The 25,564-nt window shown below is 40.3% G+C and overlaps 1 protein-coding gene across 4 annotated transcripts in view; it reads right to left on the reverse strand.

Moving 5' to 3' along the window:
• MLLT10 (MLLT10 histone lysine methyltransferase DOT1L cofactor) overlaps positions 1-24,325 on the reverse strand; it is a 136,784-nt gene extending 112,459 nt beyond the window's left edge. For 3 of the 4 annotated variants that reach the window (XM_082499296.1, XM_082499295.1, XM_082499294.1), the window contains exons 1-4: positions 24,197-24,325; positions 23,409-23,577; positions 19,618-19,697; positions 2,614-2,668 (exon numbers count right to left, since the gene is read on the reverse strand). In XM_082499296.1, the coding sequence (XP_082355422.1) occupies positions 2,614-2,668; positions 19,618-19,697; positions 23,409-23,577; positions 24,197-24,235 (343 nt within the window). In that variant the 5' untranslated portion in view covers positions 24,236-24,325. Of the gene's footprint in view, positions 1-2,613; positions 2,669-9,714; positions 9,760-19,617; positions 19,698-23,408; positions 23,578-24,196 lie in introns of those variants that run through there. The other variant, XM_082499297.1, reaches the window with a different exon arrangement.
• Between the last annotated feature and the right edge of the window lie 1,239 nt (positions 24,326-25,564).

Below are 25,564 nucleotides of genomic sequence, written 5' to 3' on the forward strand. Positions count from 1 at the left end.
GCAGAGTATAAAAAAAACCACAACACAGCAACAGAACCACAATATACACCACCATTGCTATTTTCTAGTCAGTCAATAATACTTAAAAACAACACGTTTGATTCCCAGACTACTTTGTCATGTCTCTCTTATAGTGCCCCAAAGTTCTTAAAGGCAAGATAACACCATTACATAAGAGCTGTAAGGTTAGGCTGCTTTCAGGTACAGCTGCGCAACTGACTTAAGACAGCTAATGTACAGGCTGCTCCTTAAAAAAATGGTCCTGGTCATGCCCCTACATCAGCACTAGCATGATCAGCGGGATCAGGGAACTGATTTCATTTAGCTGAAAAGGCTATGAAGCATTCACTGATGAAAATAGTTGGTCATGAAAATTGTGGTAGGGACAATACTGTTCATACAGTGTAAGATCTGCTATTTACACTTAAATAATTACACAGTAACTCACTGTCAGACAAGAATTCATAATTACAATTAATACAGCTATGAGAGATAACCAACAGGATGCTCAGGTCTTTGATGCACTGTCAAAATATGTTCTTGAGACCGTACACAAAGAAAAAGTTTCAAAATTACCACACAGAATAGCAAGGTATTCCCAAACACCACTTTAAGTATAAGAACAGAAAACACATCAGCTACTTCACACTTCACAAATTTTATGTGTATTTCAAGAAGTTTAAGGCTTTCTTATTACTTATTTCCTGAAAAAGCAAGTGACCAGCTGCCATTTCTGAAGAAACAAATTCAACATTGCCATGTATCAACCTATCTGAGAAGAACAGTTTTATGGCTAAAGTACTGGGCTGGCACTTAAGATAGTAGTTTCACTGACAAACAGACTCGATACAATCTCCCAATACTCACAAATGACACAAAGTTCACTACTAATGTGTTTGAGATAAGCAGACACTAGCATGGTGAATGCTAGAGCAGGACTGACTGTACACTGCAGTCAAAGCGTAGACAAGGGAAAGGGCAGATCAGCCCAAACACAAGCAAGCTCTGTGTTCCTGCAACTCAACTGCAAAAGAAATAGCAAAGCTGCATCAACACTAAGCTAAATTAAGATATAAATCAGTTAGATTATTATGTATGCAGCATAAGATCTTCAGAATACAATTTAGATAGAACGTCCAACTGAAATCCAAACTCCTGATCATACTTTCTCCTCTCACAAGAGAAAGGGCTCAGTATCAAAATGACCGGGCTATTTACAGGTAGATGATGTACAGAAATTTAGAAGCATCTAGTAAAGAGAGAAGGAATTCCAGAAGTGATTGAAAAGTTAATTGAAATTTTTCACTCATATCACCCAGCTATTAACATAAACATAATCAAGACAGGATATTCAGCAGAGACTTTCTCTGGCAGTTCTACTCAGCAGGAGCAGAACTGATGTCACAGTTTAGGCTGGGCTGGCCACGAAACAAACGACAGATGCTCTCTATTAGCTCCTCTCTTCCTTCCCAGAAGGAAGAGACTTATGGGTTGAAAAAACAACTAAACCAGCTTTAATGAAATATTAACAATAAAAAGAAAAAAATAATAATATTCATAAGAAAATAATAAAATATATACAAATATATACAAAACCAATAATGAGCTCCCAGGACGAAGATCACATCGCCAGCAGGCACTGGGCAAATCCCAGACTGGACTCGGGATCATAGGCAGAAGAACGGACACAGTCCTCCTCGGATGCCAGTGACTGAAGAAAGAGAGCTGACTCTTTGATCCCTCAGCTTTATACTAAGCATGACACAGACGGGATGGAATACCCTGTTGGTCAGCTTTGGGTCCTGCCCACTCCTCCTCACAGGTGCGATCCATCTATGCTTTTCTACTTCTACCCCTCCAAACTGGTACACAACAAAGTTAGCTGACCTTGGGTGTTACAGCAATAAGCATAAGCAAGAGCCTCTCTGCATACCATTCCTTGGTATTAACTATAAACATCAGGCATTATCGCTGCTATAAGCAGACACTGTCTGAAACACACACCGTTAATTTCAAAGAGTACTGTCAGTTAGAAGATACTTAACTGAAAAGTAAAATTACTGAAAATAAAATTGCTTTTGTTCTACTTCAAACAACTGATGATAGCCTGAACGATGAAATTAGAAAGATGCAAGGCACAGGTAATCACTACTGCAACTTTTCAGCTCTAACTTCTTTGTTACAGAACCTACTTGTAAATCAGGCATGAAAGAACTATTCTTTGAAAATGCATTGGTGCATTCAGTCTGGGCTACAAACAGAAAAATTCCACTTTCCTCCATGAATGGTGCACTTTCAACAGCTTTCTGTAAACGTCCAAACTCCAACTAAATACACATAACATTATTGTAATGGGTAAAAAGGATAAATTTTAAGATGTAGTTTATCCTTCACTGTAATTTTTTTCTAAAAATAAAACTAAGAATAATGATTGATATCTTCAAACTATATTCAGCCTAACGGACAAATAAAACTTACTGTAAAATAGTTCTCTCTTTCTAAACCAGCCAGTGTTTTCATTTACGTTTAGGATCCCTATAATATTTTTTTTTCACAGACTTATTTCCCTCATACAAAATAAGAGAGTTCACATAAAATAAGAATAAAACTTACCCCCATTATCTGTTCTCTTTAAAGCACCATCCTTATGAGGGCATAATTCACATCTCTAGGAAAAAAAGCAAAAATGAAATAAAAAAATGGAATGATCATAGGAGCATTGAAAAAGAAACCACACACACCAAAACTGTTAGCTGACATTAAGGAAGCAACCACTCTTTAAAAGCGAATGGGTGTATTTTCCCTTAACCTTTACTTGAATATTGATGTTAGTTTGTCACAAATGAAGCTTTCTCCTCCCGATCTTGAAACTATGATACATATTAAAGCTACTCACAGTTCTATCTCCAAGTTTTTATGCCTGGATTCTACACCCTGGAATTCCAGAGACAAGCCTCCAAAAAACTACAGCACTGGGTAGACTCGCTTGATAAGAAACTTGGGCACAGTCCAAAGATTCCCTACTCTATTTCCTTCTCCTAGGATCTCTGTATTCACCAAGACGGTCAATCACAAAGACATGCCATGGATATAATCATCACAGGTGCACATACTGTGGCTGACTTCACAGTCCCTGTTGACTCTCACTTACCCTGAGAGACCAAAAACAATCTCGCTTTCTGTCTCAGAGAAAGGAGGTCAGAAGTTGACTCATCTCTGAAATTATCCGAGACTGCATGCCTGGAAACATGCAGTTCAACATCACATTCTTCTGACATACACCAGGATCACAGCAGTAAAACCTTTCTGCTATTGCTGCCTCTATTGAGTTCCTAATATCAAGTTTATCTCTAAGTGTCCTACAGCAGTGTGAACCAATTCCAAATCACTTCAGAGATGACAGAAATGGAACAGATTTGACACAGATTCCACTTCAACTGCTCCAAATGACATGCAAAGGAACACCTTTATAGGAGATCCTACACCTAGGAATCACCTTATTAAAACCTTTATATATTCCCAAACTAGGGACAACTCAAAGCATACCAATCTAACAAACTTTTTAAGAAACTGAATAACAGTCTGATCATCAGATGCAAACTTAACACCACATCCTTCAAATGGAGAGGGACATCTGGCATCAGGACAGATCTTCTCTGTGTTCTCTGAACAGTACTATTCTCCGTTCCCAGCTACCTAGCAAGTCAGCAGATAAAGGAGCCTTATAATACTAGATATGCCTCAGAATCAGACTGTCCAAACTTATTTGAGGAATGAGAAATTCCATTCCCAAAATTCATATGGCTGAAGCACATCTTGAGGGCCATCTATCCCTTTTAACCTGTAAGAAAATTTACATTAGCAGCAAAGAGGTTTTCACAAAGGGTAGAATAGAAAAGTTCTTAAATTATTTTTGCTCGCTATATTGGTATAGACAGCTGCACACATGAAGAAGAATCTTTAGAATTGCTCCTTTTTGTCTTTTGCTTCACTCATCCTTCGCTCACATTCATCCACTAAAACGACCAACAATTTATTGAAAGACAGCATTAAGTTTATGCTGAAATTTAAAGATAAAAGTGGTTGAAAACTTCTGAACCATTCTATAAGCTGCCCGCAAACTGGGAGCATTACACCTTTTTTTTTTTAAGTCAAGATTATAAAGACTTCCTTGCCACTGAAATTAACTGATTAGTTCATTTTAAACAAACTCCTACATACGCAATATGCATTTGAGCTGTATCTTAACACTCCAGCTCTCCAAACATTAAATACTAGGTGCTGAGAGAACTCAGTAGCAGTAAGTTAATTTCAGCGAATTTCCCATATACTGAACCAGATTCTCAAAGCAAGAAGCCTGGTATGTATTGATGGTGACAGTGCAATAAAGCTGGTTCCCACCCCAAAGCTGTGAGCTGGCATCTTAAAGGCGAGTGAGCAGACATGATATACCTAACACTGAGACAAGCGAAGCTGTTAATATACTCTGTCCTGCCCCACCTCTGCAAGCCTGTGGAACTTTGACAAAGATTTTCACTAGTGGCAAAACCAGTTTTGGAGGTTCTCTTCTTCCCTCCACCTCTCACTTATTAATCTCTCCCTCCACCACTCCCTCAGGTGCTGACCAAACTATCTGTAGGGCTGCCCCCTAAACCAGATCAGTGAAATGGAGTGAAATGAACTTTTTAACATTTTTAATTCAGATCATATCACTGATGCAATTTAAGCATAATCCAGTCAGTTGCATCAGCAAAACGGAAGGCTTGGAACATAGCACTGCAGCATTAATAATTAAAGCAAACTTCTTGAGCAAACTTTATCACAAAATAAAAAAAACTAAAATTATCACAGGACACTGAGCAGCAAGGAACTAAACCAGTCCTTTATGCAGAAGAGTTAAGCATGCTCCATTCAGTCTCTCCAGAGCTTGGTTTCAATTAATTTCTTTTTGTCTCATACCTCTAATAGGACTCAGGTCCATTACGTCTTCCCTCATCACTCCTCTGCAGCCCTGACTGTAACCAGTCAGAAAAGATACAAGACAGAAAACTGAAGTGCAGGGGGGAAGCTTTGACAGCGGAAGAAAACTTGAGTGCAGGGCATTCTGCAGAGTACCCTCTCGCTGGCAAGGAGCGGTATGCATGCCCTCGGCTCTCATGGAGCTGAACAATTGTGCAGATACTTGCACTCTGATGACTTCCACTTCACCCCCTAGGTTATGAGCCTAACTCCTTCACAGCCTTCATGCTCTCAGGTTCTGTCACCCATTTCTGCTGTCCCAAGTTTCAATATGCACCACATAATAATACCAGTAGCTTCGCCAGGTATTATGCCTCATCCCTTGAGACAAGCAACTAGTAGATAATTTTTCCTTTTTTTTTTTTTTTTGAGCTAATACTTTATTATGAGTTTTAAAATCTTACGGCAATATAGCATTTAAAAAAAAAGTTATAGTTTCAGCTGAGAATTTGCAAAGTGACTGAAAAAAATCTTCGGTATTTTCAAAATGCTTAAATGCATGTTGTTACAAAGGATGCTGTAGGGGAAGGAAAGGAGACAGTTGGGTGTGTCTCACTTTTAATTTCTTATTACTTATTTTTGTATAATATTTCTTATTATTTAATTTCTTATTTTAATGTTTTTGACCATGTGTCTCCCACTTCCCGTTTACAGAATCACAGAATCACAGAATCATCAGAGTTGGAAGGGACCTCTAGAGATCATCTAGTCCAACTCTCCTGCTAAAGCAGGATTGCCCCAGAGCACATTACTCAGGACTGCATCCAGGCGGGTCTTGAAAATCTCCAGGGAAGGGGACTCCACAACCTCCCTGGGCAGCCTGTTCCAGTGCTCTGTCACCCTCACCGTAAAGAACTGTTTCCGTGTATTTGAACGGAACTTCCTGTGTTCTAACTTGTGCCCATTGCCCCTCGTCCTGTCACTTGGAACCAATGAAAAGAGCCTGGCTCCATCCTTCTTCAACCCACCCAGTACTTATGGACTTTAAGTGACCAGCAACAGCTGAATCTCTACTAAACACCACATCACATACAACTTGTATGATGGAATAAAGTTTTGATCTCTGCACCACAGTATAAGGAATAAAGGGTTCTGGATGGATGGTCAGATGATCTCTAACATTTGAGCGCACACACCATGCCAGCACCCTCTTCTCTAGTTGTGTGTTTTAAGTCTTAGCTCTGGCAAAGGATTTCTGACAGAGATTTATTGTCTAAGCATTCAAAAACATTGTGGGGAATTACTAAACAAGCTGGGAGGGAGGGGTAGCAGGGGTGCACAGGACACCCATAAGATACTACAGCATAAATAGGGCAAGCTCCTATGACTGATAAACAGGTCAAATAAACATCAAGCTAGACAGTGCAAACATGAACACTAAAGAGGCTGACTGTGACCCAAGAGAATAATGACATCCTTTGGTGTGCTGAAGGGCACTAGTCCTCGAGCAGGAAGGGGCACCGGTGCATGTGGTGCTGTAGGTACAGCAGATTAGATTTGAGGAAGAGGAGTGAAAAAGACACAAATACTGGCTGAAGGAAGACTGAAGTTGTGGCAAGTGACATTGTCCCTTCCCTTCCCCTCCTGTCCTTACAGAGCATAACAGACATCTCATTTTTGCAGCATTTTGGTGGAACAGACTAAGTTCATGGATCTAGCTTCTGTCCAAGCAGAATTCAGGTGAAGTCTCAGCAGGAATTGCTTTGGACTATGAAGTTTCCTGTAGAAGACTAAAGTGAAACCAATCTCACGGCTGTGCAGCTGGACCAGTCTGACAGTGTGACTGTCACAACTCACTTCTGAGCTACATAAACACCAAGCTAATTAAGTGAAAGAGGACTGATCTGTAACCTTAGCATCCGGGCAAATTGAGACTGCCTGGGTCTCATGAAAAACCCACTGCCTAGTGAGGGGTCCAATCTTTAAAGTCACCCAGCAGAGACCTAAAGCAGTCAAAAGCATGGGAGGCCCATCCAGAAGGGGAAAGAACGATTTTTTTTTCTGTCATTATTAAAAAAGTAGAAATAACCAAGAAAAAATAAAGAATGTTAAAATAAATAAAAAATAAAAATAAGAATGGAGGTGTCCACTAAAGATACCCCAGCAGAAAAGAGTTCCATGATTGGAAGACCAAATTAAGAGAGGTAAAAAAAGAGATAAATAAACCCATCTTCCTATACTGAGTTAGTTAGAGTCCAATTTGGCTCCACTGCATTGTGACACAAAGTTTTTCCCCCAATTTTCAATAAATATGCCTTTCCATTTTAACCAGGACTAAACGCTACCTTAACCAGCAGTAGATAACATTAGACAAATCTAATACTGGACTCTTTTTGATTAAACTAATTCTACCAATTTTTCAATTGGAAACACAGGAAAGGCATAGAGAAGGTGATTTAATCTAATAGACTACCTTATTCATGTTGAAATGAAGGGAAAGAGCGAGGAAGAGACACCTAGTAGACAGGGAACATAAAGAGAGATAGGAACAAGACTATACAAGTAGAAGAGGAGAAAAAAATAATAGTAGGAATATAGCATTGTTCTTCCCTCAGGGTTCTGTAAATTTGGAGCAAGTTTCATAAAGCATCATCTGCAGACATCCATTATATGCTGTCTCTTGTTATAAGAAAACGAAGATTAAAGAATTCTTGTGCAAGTAATTTACTGAATTCTGGTCCAAGGCAGGCCAGTGGAACCATTCACCTGAATAATGACTGTCAACCAAGTAAAGTCTTGCAGGACTGAATTCTCAGCATTGCAATGAAGCAATAAACTGTGTGTCTCAATATGACCTGTTAACCTAAATAACACAAGAAGATCTACAACAGATTAAATAGACCACAGTTCCTAAAAGTTAGCTGAGAAATCAGGCTGCAGTTCCACCAGACTTTATTTCAGGCTCACTTTTAACTAACGTAATTGCACACTGCTGCCAAAAGAAGATCACTGTCCATCCCGTGCTGTGTACTTTCTGCTGCCTCCTTTGCACTGGGAAGAACATTCATTTGACCACAGGGAAATCCTAATCAGCAAGCTAAAAGTAAAATACTTTTATTTTTTTTCCTTTTTAGCCAGATCACTTCTTTGAGCCATCTTTCCATAAGGACACATGAACAACAATGCCAGATTAAAAAAAAAAAAAAAAGTAACAGGAACACAGATAGGGAGTATGGCAAGGATACAACCACCCTGCTCAGGAAGTATCATAATCTATGCTTGCTATAAGTGAGTAAGGAATTCCAACAGAGGGCCTCAAAAAAGAAAAAAACACTACACAACCACACAGCAAAACATCACCACACCCACATCCCCCCCAAAAAAGAAAACAAACCAAAGAAAACAAAAAAACCCACACACCACACCTGAAACAGACTAATTTAATTCCAGTAGTTATATAGACATATTTCTTTGGCCCAGACCCAGACATATTTATTAGGCCAATTTTGTTTTGATATTTCCCTGACATTCATATATTTCAAGTTTTTTAACAGGCAGCAGCCATAGATACAAACTGTTTGGTTTACAAGCTTATTTTCCCTCCCAAGCTGTACTATATCCAGCATGACACCTATGCTTCCAGAACAGTCTGGGTTTTTTTAATCCAAGTACATTTTGATCACAGAATTCTTGTTTCATATTGCTTGACCACAGCAAACAAACAGTATTAAATGGAAAGGAAAAACTTTCAATTTTTGGAAAGATTGCAATACATGCTCCTTAGAGTTACAATTAACAAAACAGCAAGTTACACAAAATCAGCATCACAGTTCTTGAAACCTGACACTCAATCTCTTTCAATCCTTTCATCAACAGGAGTTAAGACTTGACATACAAAACATTTCATTCTGCTGCTCCTGTTAATCATTAATCAAACAACAGACTGGTTAAATCCATTTGGTTTTGTTCATATTTTAGTGAAAACAAACCCTGCACACACTCCATCAAATTCTTAAGACTTTCTTAAAATTAACCTAGGAGGAGAGAGTCAGTTGTCAAGTAGTAGTCCTTTTATTGCTTTTCTTCTGAATTTGCTTCCAAATACATCTATTTCACAGCGTGTCGTGCTACTGGGTATTTCTGTATATACCAAAATGCGCTAAGTCAACATACTCCTCGAAAGCACATGGGCTGATTTACAAAGGTAAGCAAAGCAGCTGATCAGAAGGGTCAACTGGCAGCCCCTGATGCTCTCAGCAATGTTGTCTCCCATCCATCAGTAGTTGCGGAAGCCTGCAGCATATCTGATTGTGTCCAGGTAGTGATGTCCCAAGTTCTGTGGCACAGCTTGACCTACCTTCAATATTCCACCAAAATTTGTCTTGCCCTTGGGTGTTAGCAGAAGGAAACATGTAAGTGTCACCTCTAATACTCTTTATACCTAAGATGATCTTTCGCAATCCTATAGACTTTGAATATGCTAGTTAGTCTTACACACTATTTCAGATAATAAAAAGTATCTTAATACAGGTTAAAAAAATGGTTTAGAAGGGTAAAGACATCCATATGAGTAGTTATTGCAGTTATGTAAAACAATTTAATGCTCGCAGGCACATACCCATCATTGTAAAAAATGTAAAAATTTTTTGGGGAAAAAAAAAAAGGGGTATTTAGAAAACAACTTCGGATACAACGTTGATCACAAATCATGTCTAGAGTTTCAGTTATGCCAATGCTGCACATACATCATCCTACCTATATGTAACTGGTTGAAGTTCTTTATTCTCTTTTAATGAAAAATTATCTCCTACACTTAGAACGTTTTTGCTATTTATTTTCCTTCTCCCCCAAAGGGTGTGAAAGTATTCCATCTTCTCCAGTGGAAACAGTCCTACATTTTCTCATCTTCCTTTTATACTTTTCTTTCTACATCCCTCTTTCCCGTAGCGTTTTGGTCCATTTCTTTGATAGGAAAAAAAAAAAAAGTTAGGAAAAAAAAAAAAGTTAAAAAAAAAAAAAAAGCACATACACTGGAATGAAAACACTGAAAATAAGAAAAACTGTTTCCCCCCTCCAATAAACTTGGAAAAAAATTTGGGTCATTTTAGTGATTAGTTTGGTTTAGATTCAGGAAATATGGTACTGAACAACCAATGTAAACATAGCTCCCTCTTTTAAGAGAAGCCGAATTCTAAAGATACTTACAGTAAAGCATACTAATTACACCACAGACAACTAGATTATACTTAACAGAAAACCTAACTCCAATTCAGCTAATCAGAGGGTATCTACAGAAGAACAAATGCCTTATTGCCTACAAAGAAACAGTTTTTGCAAGATTAGACAAACAGAAGAAAAACCCAAAGACGTTTGCAGCGTGGTACAAATGAGTATACTGGAAATTTAGACCTTGGCAGAAATTCTATCAATAGATGAGAATTCACAGGCAGTTAGTACAAAAACAGACCCAGCAACAGGATGCGTACCAGACTGACCATGTCTACATCTGCTGGCAATAACCTACCCCAGTCCTCAGAATCCAGTGAAATCTATTTTTTCCATTCACCCCTTCAAACTATCTTCTATGAAGCAAAAACTATACCGCCAACATACAAAGACTAATCAGAAAAGATTATCCTCTCACCCCTTGAAGCCTCCAGAAAGTCCAATAGAACTCACAAGCATCCCCAGATTCTGCTGGAATTACTAAACTTCTACTCACACCAAACTTAGGCTATTCATAGCAAATCCTTTTACTCTGATATTTTACTAATCTTTTCTTTGGTGTTTTTTCCTTAAAACCAACTAGGTACTTTGAAAATTCCCATTAAAGTTTATTTCTGATTTTTTACACCCCGTGCTTTATACTACTTGCCAGAGTCAAAGCTTCATTTTTTACTTGTTCAGTACAGCAAAAAGAACGAATTGCACAACCCATTTTCCAAAGGCTTCTGTAGGAATACATGACCCAGCCAACGCAGGGACTGCTACCTACAAAACGAAATCCACATTTTCTTATTTATGTTTCTAAACTACACCTGGATAGCAATGTACCTTATCAACAGTCTCAACCTACAGTATTTTAAAACCTTACTTATAAACCCACAAAATATCTCCAATATTTTGATATAAATGGTTCTGTAAGTGATAGCTTGCAAGCATGCAAGTATTTGAAGCAGAAGTCACCAAGTAGCTAACTATACAATTTTTCAACCAAGGTATCTGAAGAAAAGCAAACTAAAGCTGCAATGTTTCCAACCTATGATTCACACCACACTCCAGTATTTATAAGCCACAATGAAGAACCAACAGGAATCAAAAGATCTTCTGCCACATTCAAGAATCCCCAACTGGCTGACACCACTAATAGAGCAAACGAACGCATACTGTCAGTACTTCTCTTCGAAAGTGCTATGTTCTGCAACTTGACAACTTAAGAAATTAAGTCATCTCCATCTTCAAATAATCATTTCTTAATGCTGACAAATTTGCTAAATCTCTGCCCCATCTCTATTCAGTCATCTGTCCCAGGAGAAGAGAACTTTTTTTTAAGCAGACAATTGACAGGTAAAAGAAAAAACAGACTGACTACCTGAAGCATTTTGGGTTTTACACCCAGATAAATCAAAGACACTCTACCTAGTTCTCTTTATCAAGGCATCAGATAAAAATATATGCAGATTCAGTTAGCTCTGTCAAAAACATCTACTACAGATAATAAATTTACAGGCTATGACAAGAAGATTAGAGGCACTCAACATGCAAATCAGCATTCTTCCAAGACCATCTAGTCAGTACATACTACAGGTGACATTTAGTCATACTTTTACTCAATACATGTAAGGTAACTAGAAGAGAGATAACGTACAGTACAATGTAACATAGTGATGACACACAGCACGTATCAAGATCTGGCTACTCCGATTTCAGAAGTCCAAAGCCATAAATCTCCCACTACATATTTAAGACTAGTAAGCCCTGCTAGATGTTGCAGGAATCCAAATTATAAACATACACAAAGTTTAAGATTCACACATTGATCTTAATGGAAAGCATCAGAAGGCTGTGACAAATACCTGTCATGTTTGGCTGGATTTCCAACTAAAGACCCAAGCTTTTGTTATCAGACTGAAAATACCCTGTTGACCCAATTCAATCTAGCTGAAGAAAACACAGTATGGGATGGTTCACTTCAGTGTCCTCCTGCAATATACCACAGCTGTACACTAAAAATTCCTAGATATAAAATGCTAGCATGAATTTTAAGTAAGGTTCCTTGCAGTTGAGGAGCTCCTTGCTTACTTTAGAGACTTCTGCTGCCAGCAATTTAATAGTCCAGCAATGAAACAGACAGAAAACATTTCTTCGTAAGAATTAAGCAATCCCTGTAACAGAAAACATTCTGCTCTAGTCTCACATTGGTTAGTAATTTTGCCACAAAACCTTTAGAGTATTTACTAAAGAACCTGTTATATTGATACCTGTGTTGAAAAATTTTTGATCAAGTAGTACTTGAGTGATTGAATGCTATGCTTTGAAGCCTACATATCCATATTTAGCATAATGTAATTATAAATTACTGCACAAACAAGGTGTACATTTAGGTAAACTGCAGCTAATCAAAGCTGAAAAAAATGAGTAGAGACCTTTTCTGCTGTAATGAAGTGCTTCAAATAAGTTTATTAACTCAGCTGTGCTTTTAGAAACCAAGTAGCAAGTATTCACACAAGCAGACAAAAATGCAGCATGCAAAACAAAAAAAAAAAAAAAAAAAAGATGAAGGCCACACAATCAGAAATAGCAGTAATACTCCCACTTTGATATGCACAGCACACAACACAGCGCATAAGGTTCAGTTCATCGGTTGAAGTGGAAGATGCACAGAAACTATACTGCACTTCTACAGCACCTTCTGCCCTTTGTACTACTAAACTTGATGACCAGACACTATGTAAGCCTAAAAAATTCTGTCACCTTCTGAGTTGCAGTGCAATAAGGTTATGTCTCTGTAATCACTATGTATACAGAAAAAATATCTGAACAGGAAAAAAAAAAATTCTTGTACTCATGAAATGCAAAGCAAACACCCATCTATGTAACAGACAAGAAATACACATTACTCAATCCATAGCATTTCAGAATAAAAGGAGTTTCACCCTCACCACAATTAGAACAACAGAAGTTGCCTATAATCATTCCACTTTTCTCTCTCTAGCTCTATTCAGTCCATGTTTTGCCCATTACCTCTCCTAACTATTATCCTTGTCTCGAATTCCTCATGCCCCGCTGTTGGGCACCAAAAAGGACTGTGGTGGGTTGACTCTGGCTGGACACCAGGTGCCCACCAAAGCTGCTCTATCACTCCACCTCCTCAGCTGGACAGGGGGAGTGAAAAATGTAATGAAAAGACTCATAGGGCGAGATGATGACAGGGAGAGATCATTTAGCAGTTACCGTCACAGGCAAAACAGACTCAACTTGGGGAAAATTAATTTAATTTATTACCAATCAAATCAGAGTAGGATAACAAGAAAATAAAAAATAAATCTTAAAACACCTTCCCCCCCTACCCCTCCCTTCTTCCCAGGCTTAATTTTACTCCCAATTTCTCTACCTCCTCCCCCTCCAGTGGCGCAGGGGGATGGGGAATGGGGGTTGTGGTCAGTTCATCATATGTTGTCTCTGCTGCTCCTTCTTCCTCAGATGGAGGACTCCTCACACTCTTCCCCTGCTCCATCACGGGGTCTCTCCCACAGGAGACAGTCTTCCACAAACTCCTCCTTCCCACAGGCTGCAGTTCTTCACAAACTGCTCCAACGTGGGTCCTTTCCACAGCCTGCAGCCCTTCAGGAACAGATTGTTCCAGTGTGGGTCCCCCACGGGGTCACAAGTCCTGCCAGCAAACCTGCTCCAGTGTGGGCTCCTTTCTCCATGGGGCGACAGGTCCTGCCAGGAGCCTGCTCCAGCACAGGCTTCCCACGGGTTCACAGCCTTCTTCAGGCATCCACCTGCCCCAGCATGGGGTCCTCCATGGGCTGCAGGTGGATATCTGCTCCACTGTTAACCTCCACAGGCTGCAGGGGGACAGCCTGCCCCACCATGGTCTTCACTACAGGCTGCAGGGCAATCTCTGCTCCTGCGCCTGGAGCACCTCCTCCCCCTCCTTCACTGACCTTGGCGTCTACAGAGTTGTTGTTCTCACATACTCTCACTCCTCTCTTCTGGCTGCAATTGCACAGTTGTTTCCCCCCCTCCTTTTTAAATATGTTATCCCAGAGGCGCTACCACTGTCGCCGATTGGCTCGGCCTTGACCAGCAGCGGGTCCGTCTTGGAGCCAGCTGGCATTGGCTCTGTCAGAGATAGGGGAAGCTTCTAGCAGCTTCTCACAGAAGCCACCCCTGTAGCCCTCCTGCTACCAAAACTTTGCCACACAAACCCAATACAACATGCTGTGCCTAAGCATCTTAGTCAGACTTTTTATTCCAGTTATTCAGCTACAAACAAACATTCACTGCCTTCCAGACTGCATAGCCATTCAGACGGTGTTGTGGTTTAGGGTTTTTTTTGGGGAAGGGGATAAGGGAGAAGCAGGAGACTATTGTTAATAAGCAGCGGTTTCTCGTATTTATAAAAAAAAAAATCTATTAGCAATTTTTATTTTACAGTCACTCTTCCTTCTGTTATTTAGAAGTTTACTATTCTGCTGGGTGTAAAAGGCACACAAATAACAAAAGCACATAGGTCAATTTTTCTGTTGTATGCTCAGAACTAATGCAATTTTTCTCCTACTTGTTACAGTATTCTATAGGAGTTGCAGTAATATTCTGATATAAAATGTCCTTTAAGGAAAATTATGGCTAACCATTGAAAAAACATTCCTTTCAAAAATTGTTTAAGAATTATTTCAAGAGATATCTCAAAAGAGAATGCATAGGATATTAGTCTTGAATGATTTGATGGCCAGTAGTTCAAATTGAAAAAAAAAAAAAACAACCAGCAAGGTTTTTTATCTAAAATTAAGTTTAGTTCACCTCTATTGTGACCGTATTTATCAATGTGTGTTCTAGTTTACAGATACAGGTGTAATAACCACACCAAAACTGATCCTAAACACAGGCACGCAGACCCCATTCCCCTGGAGGCAGCCTGTTGGAGCCAGAGCTCCGATCACAAACCTATCTGCATATCGAAAGCCTACATTCCCATTTCCTCCTTCTTTCCCTCCTTCTTTTTTGGCAAAAGGCAAATAATACTACAGCTATGGTTATTTTATACTACATAAATGTTGGAGGTGGGGTGTTAAAACTATGGATACATCACACAACTCTTAAGAGCAATTCTAGAATAACAAACTTGTAGATGCATGTGATGCAAGATTTTTAAAAAACGGGAACTTGGAGAGGAGAACTACAGCCATTGTTATATTAAAGATTTTTAAAAAAAAAGAAACCTTGAATGTTCAGACAGCGGATCATCTGTGCATCAGATGCAGGAACAGCTCAGCTCTGGCAGGATTACTAGCAGGAACCTGCCACTATGAGAGCACAATGTACCTGAACTGGCTTTGGAGGTAAACAGCATAACTGCATTTCTACAGCTCTGAATCCTGAAGTTTTAAACTGACTCTGCAATCACAGTCTTTTTGTCTCCGCACAGAGTTCCAAGAAACACATGTGCAAGTGCAGAGACTCCAGTTACACTAGATTCAGCTGAGATCCAGATGAATACTATCTCAAATCTTATGTGACTAGCTCCACAGGGAGTCAGCCCCCTCAACACATTCCCCAGGACTAAAATCCAGGTGGCTTTATTAGACTAGCTGTAGAGTCGCACAAATGTGCCGACTCAGTTCTGGGTCAGTTCTGCATTCAACTTCATAAACCACCCCATCAAAAAAAAATAACACAGAAATGCCAAGTGGAAAAAACATCAGAGTAATTTGTACCAAGTCCAAACTGATTCTTCCAGATGCAATGACAGGCTTATAATATACATATTCCAGTGAAACAGACAACAGCATATTAATTCACTTGCAGTGCTGTAAACAATCCGACCTCACATGTACAAGCTGAGCTGTGCTTGAGGTAGTAAAACTTCCTGGAATTCATTACACTGAAGTTCAGTCTGAGATCTTCTGGTCTCTCTGAATCGAGCTGAATTCACAATGACCAGCATCTACACATAGCTAATAAGCCTGATCAAGCCAACTGTTTGTGCAAATGTTGGATGCCTCTGTGCTGCCTGGTATCTCTATCACATGGATTATTCCAGCTCCTTCATGATAAGCATGAATAGTAGTAGTTTGTAGTAAACCATAAACACATTGCCTATTTATACCCCACTATATACTGTAATTAAATAATTCTTAAAATAAGATTATCAAGAAAGATGTTTGGTACATAATACGATGATGGGGAAAAAAGCCTTTTTGAACAACAGTTGAGCTACAATTCCTAAACTTAGCTTCTCTAGCCTCTCTTTGGATACTAGTACTGTCAGTCCCTGGACATCATCCAATTCCCCAAGCCAGGACCTAAAGTCCCTTATGCATACATCCTTACACGGACCCCAATATCACTTTTTCTATATCAACATGCATCTGCCCTGCTTTTTGATTCAGAATTTCAGGTACATCCAAAGACATCAAAAGGGCCCACTACGCAGGGTAATAACAGCTGGTGCTGACACAGGCAAAACTGGGAGTAGTTGCCACCCATCATAAAGAGATTCACATTCCAAGCTCACCATAGGTCAGCTAAGATAAATTTGCTGACTTAGGGAAAACTAAGACTTTCCAAGCAATAGTTACAAAACTTACACAGGGACTGTAAAAGGTGCATACTGGGATTACAGCCTTCTATTTATTATATACTATATATGCATGATTATAAGGTAAGTCAAATAATTACCAGACACCTCAATATGTCCATTATCAAAATAGTTCAGGTTTACAGAAATTGCAGTTTCTCTCACACGCACAAAAGCATGACTCTGCTAGAGCCAAGAGTCAGTATGACTTCCCAGGTACGGAACTGTACTCTCCAACTAGTAGTTGACCATTCAAAACCCAAGACACTGGCTACCATCTCACTATCAACAACACACATGTCAACCAGCCAGGAGGCTTGTGTGGCTGAAAAAAAAAAATAGCCACCACTTTCACTGACAAGCAGTATGTACCAGCTTAGCAGCAGCACACAAAACAACGGGAACGCAGTAGATAGTGTATAACAGCTGAAAGTATATGGGAAGCCAGCCACTCTAACCTGCTGCTAAGCAAAGTTCTCTGGTGACCCACCTGCTTGAGTTACATGCTCATGAGTTAATCTAGTTCTTTCAGTTGTTAAAGCAAGACTAACTTTAGTGCAAGCAACTAACCCTGGTCTCTTACCAGAATGGATTTATTTACCCAGTAACTGCATCTTAAAAAAAGAAACAAACAAAAAAAAATACACAAAAAAACAACCAACCACCCTCGTCACAGTTTCATCCCAGCTGGAAATTTGAACACCAAAAAAACACAAATACAGAAATGCAGACATCATCAGCAGGAAAAAATATGCCTCGAATGCAAGACTCAGGTCTTCTTAAAGATTAGAAATAAGTAAGTGGAAGCATTTTCAATGTAATACAGTTAATTGAATCCTGGGTTTGTTTCTAAACAGAAAGGCCAACAGAAAAACTAAGCTTCAGTCTCCTACAGCAGTGACAAGGAGGTTTGCTTTTGCAAGTAAGCGCATTACAACTTCTGATAAACTGGTTACAATAAAGTTCCAGTTTTCATACTGAAGTCAGAGCTCCAGTTTAGTTTTGAATTTTAAGGGCTTCCCCAAGACACAGCCACCATGTTTCTAACTCACTAATATACAAGTAGTTGTTAAAACTTCAACTGTTACCAATCTGTTCTACCTCACAGGCAATTAGTTTCACTTAAGGACCATTTAAACCTACCCTACATTACAAATGGGCAAGATTTTTTTTTCTTTGAAACAAGATCAGTAATCAACTTGTTGAATTGTACCATAAACAGAACCCATTAGGTAAAAACAAGAATAGAATACACCAGGCAGAGAATTCAGTTAAGTTCATCACTATTCCTTCTTAACTTCAAACAGCGAAGAAAAGCATTACAATGCCTACTCAAGCTATGCTCTTCGGTAAATTCAAGAAATCGTCAGAACGTGGTGAGACATTGTTTATTTTAGAACTCAGTACAGTCCTCCTTCATTCCTTGTGTCAGGAGAAGCCAGGAATAACTATATCCTAAATCTTGATGAGAATTCCCTATCACACACAAGAAAAATCCTCCTGCTAGCCACCATCTCTCTTTTCCTCCCCCTCTGTATTTTTAACTTTGCTGTCAACCTGTACACATCAAACTCAGCAACGTTAAAAACGCTACTCTTAAAACTTTACATTGCTGAAGGCCTACCCAAGAAAAGAAACAGCTTTTATTTAGAAAGAGTGGCAGTTTTGATTTTCTGTTGACAAATATTTGGAGAGCACATAGAAATCAATCCATTCTTGCTCCAACCAACAGGTCTGTTTTGGAAGGAGTAACAAAGTCCAGGTTGCTACAACATTATGAAAACATTAACGGCAAGTTGGGAAAAAGTAGAGGAACAAGATTCATTAGTCCTGTGCCAAAAATTCACACAACATTAAGTCATCCTACCACTTCCACAGTACTTTATATAAGAAAAGGAAATAGGTACAGCAAACAGCTCATGTAAACACTCTGCCAGTCACTGACGGTAACTGAAAATTCGGTCTCAGGCTCTTCATTTGCCTTTAGATATGAAAGTTAGAAATACTTGACACATTACCCTAAGATGCTGCACCACGTTCTCTTCCAAGTTTTATATGAAAAATATTTTCAGAGGCAATTGAATAACTTAGTCTTAGTGAGTTCTTGCTCTTAGTAAGACTCTAAATACTCACTTTATCTTTTGCTGGAAGACAAACAAAGAAGTGCCAAGTAGTGAGAAATGGGATTGTCTTTTTCTAAAAATACCTGATATCATGCAGCTTATCTAATAACACACAAGCCTGACCAGAAGAAACCCTCATGTAATCAAGCAGGGGGGAAAAAAAAAGTGTTAGGATTGTACGTTGTTGTTCAGAAGGATTACTTGAATCCCCAATATTTACCGTAAAAAAATAAAAAGACAGAGAAAGAAAGTGTTTCTTCAGTTAGAAGTAGCACACTACAAGTAAGCATAAGATTCCAAAATTAAGAACACTACTTATTGGTTAAGGGTTCCTGGACTGAAGCTTTCAACTGGGAATCTAAAGTTGCTGTAAAGGAAAATTGGACACAGATTCTATTTCCTCCCCGTACCTAACTATATAAGTATTAAACTGATAAAATTACACAAAACCCACACCACAGATAAGAAGAAAATAACCTTTGAAACTGTTGGGGGGAAAAAAACAAACACACACCTTTCCCCAGAAATTGTCAGAATACTTACAGACATTTATATATTTCCACTTAAAAAAAAAAAAATGAAAAAAGAAAACAAGTCTTTCTGAATAGCATCTAGATGGAATTATAACAGAAAGCTAAGCTATTTTCTATTATTACTGGGATACTTGGGTAAACATTAGCCACACAAGCATTATAACTAGCATTACTTAATAAATAAAGCACATACCACTCTGGCTGCTCTTTCCTGAGATTCACACTTCCTGCAAAACCAAGGTCCAGTGGGTACTTGAACAATTCCATAGCAAGCTGTTTTGAACAAAACAAAATATTTCAGCAAAAATAAGCAGCACTACAGTACTACTAATATGAATGTTATAAAAAAAGATTAGTATTAGTTGATCTCACATCATTTTAATAAGTCCAATTGACACCTATACATTGCACATGAAATCCTATCACAATGGTACTAGAAATGAAGTTCAATCAGCTTCCACTTAAAAATTTATGCAGAATTTGTTAAATAATAAAAATATTGATTGGTTTGAAAATTAATATAACCATTCATTTTGCTACTTATTTAGCAGCAAAACAGGTAAAACTTCACAATAACACCCATCATTTATAGTGAAGTATTTTTTAAGAGAAAACTAAAAGCAAGTAACAAATCCAAGCTTGTCATAAGACATTCATACACTTAGTTACAATCAAGTTCTCTTACTCTTTATGAGTAAAATAACTTGTCTTCAGTTGGAAATCCATAATAAACTTAAAGATACAAAGCTTGCTCCTTTTTTCTCCCTGAAAATTCATATGGAGCTGTAAATATAAACTAAACTGAGCATCAGGGCTAGGATCAGTTGCAACTATAGCCAGGCTAAAAAAAAATAAATCCTTAGAGATTTTGAGACATGCAGGTTTCTCTGCAAGATTGTCATCTATATTTTTATAGTATACAAAAAAAAAAAAAAAACAGGAGTTTGAGAAGAAATTCCACAGAAAGAGATTAGTAATTTGGCTATACTGTTCACGTTTGAAATGCACAGATCAAGAAACTTTAAGAACTGCTGAGAGAATGAAAATACAGGAACACAAGTGCTGTGAATATATTCTAATATCTGTATGGGTTTAACAACTAATAACAAAGAATCAAAAAGCCAAACATTCTCCTAAAAAAAAAAAAAAAAAATCCTGAATCTGACATCATAGTTTTAAATATCCCAATTCCCAACACTTATACGTTACTTAAATAAGAAAATCTGGTTTAAGTGTGTAACTAGAAAAAGATAGATATGATAAATTAACTAAGAGAAAAGCCGAGATTAAATTCATACCTTCCAGTACATATGCAAAAATACTATTGGTTTTGTGCTAGCCTGAAGAAGGGGGGGGAAAAAAAAACCAAAACCAAAAACACACTAATGCAATAGTAGCATAAAAAAATGTCTGACCCATACACCTTTCCTTCCATGAAGGATAGTCAATGAAATCATTTCCTATTATATACACACATGTAGTCATATTAAGATCAGTTGCCAGATTTTCAAATACATTATCCAAGTACTGACAGACCAAACTAAGTTCTTTAACATGAGAAAAAAACACCTTGTTTTTGTTGCATCCATATTAACCACAGATGAGGGAGACTTTGAATTCCTCTTTAGAAATTAAGAGGGAGCCTTTAAATATGCAATCACACATTTAAATTAGCAAGAGACAGCACAGAGTAAGAAACTAATTACAGAATGCAAGTCAGAGACAGGGCTGGCAATTAGATCCAAAGGTAACATGAGTCGGGCAAAGACCCAAGTTGAAGTGAAGTACTTTTATATCTGCAAACGTAACAGAGTACACATAAAGCCTAAAAAAGCCCACCACATGCTTGTGCTCTGATACACTGTGATTCTGTTTATTGAGTTACAGGACCTCCTTTGGTTTATACTTCCACTACCACGCAAAGCTTCTTTAAACATACAAAGAGATTTTGTCCTCCATAACTTACCAATGACTTAACACTTAAAAAGCAGTCTCCTCTGAACTAAAAATAATTATAGTAACCAAAAATGCAGTTAATAAAGTCTCATGGGTAATACTGCTGTCCTAACTTTAAATAAGAACTACCAACTTTAATCATGAGGACTACTGCTTCTCCTATAGAAAGACTACAAAAAGAGTGGACATGCTTCTTCTACCACCTTCACATGATGCATCAAATCCAAAACATAAACCATCAACAATACAGTAAAACAAAACACACAGTTCTTCTTTTCTTAAGACCTCCACAACAGCATCTGGATTTAGAAGAAGCGGCACTTTGCACACTTTGTGCCAGATTCAAATTCAGATTTGGAGCTGAACTTAAAAAAGTAGTTCAATATTCTTGTACCCAATTTACTAAAGCATGTCTCTATATTAGGAATACTTCCTAAAACAGACTTTTGTTGTTCCCACTATTTCAGCTCCAACTGCTATCATCAAATTCTTTCACTGAAAACATTAGCAAGGTTCTAGCTGCAAAGGAAGATACCCAAGATAATACAAAAGTAATAGCCAGTTGAGGTATGACTTCTAAAAGTATTTGTGTTTTAGTGGTCTTTTTCACGATCTTAAGATTCCACAAAAGCAGAGTTAACTTACTGGTTAACATTACTCAAGCTCCTAAGCCAACAGAAAAGTGATTCAAAACCAGACTAATTTCACAGATCCTGTCAGCTCCCCTCTGCTATTCAATCCAACATTAACAAGAATAACTGAATTCTTTTCCAAATCTCCTAAAGTTATTACTATTTCTTGTTACTTCTTGTCAGTTTACGGAGGATCATATACCTGAAACAAACAGTTACTATATCATCTTCAACACAATTTAAGACCAAGCATGAGACACACATTAGTAGTATTTTCACATGTGCTAGGCATTCAGACTAATGAACTGGATTTTGTCTCCTCCAATTTGCTCACTATCTAGAAGGAGTCACAGGGCCAGCCACAGAGTTCATATGACTGCTTGGGAGTTGACAGAGAGAAACTACCATCTTATTCCTTATTTCTGCTACCATAAAGCAAAAGTCATCACAACTTCCTTTCTTACAATATAAGCAGCGGAATCCAGTCTCTCCCTCTGCTCTCACAAGAAAGGTCAACCCACTGCCAGAAACAAAGCAATCATACATAGAGGGAACATGCCAGCTCCTGAGCTGAGCTGGAAAACAACCAACCAGCCTCCACTAATCCAAACAAATCCAGCATCAGCCGTTCCGACTAGCACCCTCCCCCTACGGAACCACAACAGGAAGTCTCTTCATCTACCAGGAAACATCAGCCAAATGACATTCAAGGAAAGGCAGGCAGAGGAAGAAATCACATGACAGCTAAGTCTTTCCTATACACTGCTCTCTTCCAGTCCTAAACCTTCCTCCTCTACTGGCTGCCCATCAAATATTTTTTTTCTAACTTGGGAAAGGCAGGGACAACAGGGATTGAGTATAGGAAGACAGAGATACAGCAACAATTGCCAGTACAGAGATTAGTAAGAAGTTCCGCAAAGAAGGAAAGGAGTTTTAGGTAGTCTTTGGACTGCTGCAGCGAAGGTTGTTAACATAGTGCAAAGGCAGACTGGAAAGCATAGGCAGAGAATAGCTACAAGGGGAGGAGGAAGGAGAGAAAAAAAAAAAAAAAACCTGGAAGTGGGGTTCTTCCTTTCTCGTAGCCATAATATAGGAAGTCATAATATAGTAAGTCTCACACGAGAGAAAAGACAGACAGACTGGAAGGATAGAGGATGACAGGACTGGTCAGACCAGAAAGCACGTGGCTCTAGAAACAGGGAAATAGGGTGACAAGAAGGAGCTGAGACAGGGGAGGAATAGAAGAAGGGGAGAAAACCGGCCAAGGGTGGGACGCGGTGGGGGGGTGGGGGAGTGGGGGGAAGTAGGCCTAAGATAAGAGGACAGGGAGCATCAAGAAGGAAGTGGCGAGGCTGGAGGCCAGAGCGGGTGAGCTGGCACTCACCTGCCTACTCACCTTGATGCACTGCGACATTGCAGCCGTGCCCGTCGCAGTAGACAAGCGGGTTCTCGGCCCAGCCCCTCTCGTCGGAGCACACGCAGCAGCCGCCGATCATTTCCTTCATGCTATTGGAGAACTCGCCCTCCAGTGACACAGGCAGCAGCAGCGGCTCGCTAGAGACCATCTAAGGGTTAAAAACACCGTCGTCAACAACACACACACACACACAACACGCGCTTCACCCCCTGCCTGCCCCCTCCCCCGGCGGTGTCTCCCCTCAGTCACTCAGCCGCCGCCGCCGCCACCGCCGCCACGGCAATGATTTAGGGCCCATGACCGCTGGCTGAGAGCCTCTTCTCGCCCCCGCCCGACCAACCGGCCAGGCTGTATCAGTCACGCAAGCAGGCAGGGGCAGCCCGGCGGCGGTACACTGAGGAGGACACCACACAGCAGGCAGACAGGCAAGAGAGCGGGGCCGGCGCGCAGGCGCACTGCGCGCCCCCGCGGGGAAGGCCTCGGCCTGGGCCTCCTCGCGATGGTTCACGAGCCGCCCAGGGAACGTGAGCGGCTGCTGAGAGAGAGCGCGCGCGCCCCCCCTTCTCCTCCCCCCCCCCGCAACGGCTCCAACCGCCGCGCTGAGAGAGCGTGCGCGAGCCAGCGGCGCCCCGCCAGGCCCGCCCGCCCCTCGCCTCGCCTCTGCGCGGCCGGAAGCGCCGCCGCTTCCCGGCACCTGATGGCCCGGCCCGGCCCACCCCGGCTGCCCGCCACCCCGGCCCCGGCCCCGGCCCCGCGCGGGCACCCACCTCGGTGTGCTGCCACTCTCCGTCCCCAGGGCGAGCCATCTCGCCTCCCCCCTCCACCCCTTCTCCCGGCCGGCCTAATCCCAACGCGCTCCCTGCCGGTGCCGCTCGGCGTGCCTCGGGACGGCCCTGTGCGCAAACCGCCTCCCTTCCCCAGGCCGGGCGAGCGTTAGCCGGGCTTATTGCTGCCCCCCTCCCCTGGGGGTGAAGGGGGGTGGGGGGCGGGGGAGGCGGCAGACATGCGCCCCGCTCCCACCCGCGATGTCACTGCTCATGCCCCCTTCAGGAAGGCCGGAGGACGCGCCCCATTCCCGCCCTCCCCTCCCGCCCCGCTGAAATCATTTTTACTATCTTGTTTATTTTCCCCCTGATGTGACTGCAGGACTAATGCATTCCCGCTCCCAACTTTTATTATCCTGTTTATATCCCCTCGGTGTGCCTGCAGGACTAATGCATTCTCGCTATTACGCCACTTCCCTGCCCTCGCCGCAACTTTTACTATTTTGTTTGTTTTCCCTTCGATGGGGCTGTGAAACTAATGCATTATTAATCCCGCTCTTTCTTCTCCCCCAGAACTCGTCGTGCGGATGCAGTGCTGCGTGGCTATTGCTGCCCCGGCAGCGAAAGTGATGCTGAATAGAAGATATGACAAATAGAGAAACCAGGGAGGCCACAGAGACACAAAAACAAACGTGTTCTTCAGTATAGCTGTTCTCTACTTTTACTTAAAGGTGGATATGCCTGTCTAGAAGTTGGGCGATTGGGGGGGGGGATTGGCTAGTAAAACAATTCCGTTGTGTCTTTTAATTAAAGGCAGAAAAAAAAAAGAAAAAGAAAAAAAAAATGGGGGGAGAGAGCTGAGGTGGTCAGGAAAGAGGAAAATCTCAGGCTATTCAATTCTCCATTGTAAGCAGGTATGCCTGTAGCAGAAGGAACTAATTGTTGTGATTATTAGGAGCACAGAGAAATTAAATGCAGCCTTGCAAAATTCTGCTCACTCACTTGCCCCAGGGCCAGCATTTATTTATTTATTTATTTGGTGTTGGGCAAGGAAGGTATCATTGATTTATCTTCATTATCATGCTAAAAGGCAGAGAAGCAGAATTTGTGCATGGACTATATTTTTCATTATGATTTTGCCAGGGCAGCTTAGCTGATATGGTATCTGTGCAAATCACTACTGAATTATGTACGTTCCTGGACACATCGCTACCTAGACCTATATATACGCAGGTTATATTTTATACATTGTTAACATCTGCACTTGCGTACGGGAATATGACAAACTGCTGCACGGAAGGGAGAAGTGGGATGTGCCCAACTCTCTACCCCCTAGAAACATCCGAGTCTGCAGTTTTATGCAGGATATCT

This window comes from Vanellus vanellus (assembly GCF_965231255.1).
Source record: "Vanellus vanellus genome assembly, chromosome: 2".
Lineage (NCBI taxonomy): Eukaryota > Metazoa > Chordata > Aves > Charadriiformes > Charadriidae > Vanellus > Vanellus vanellus.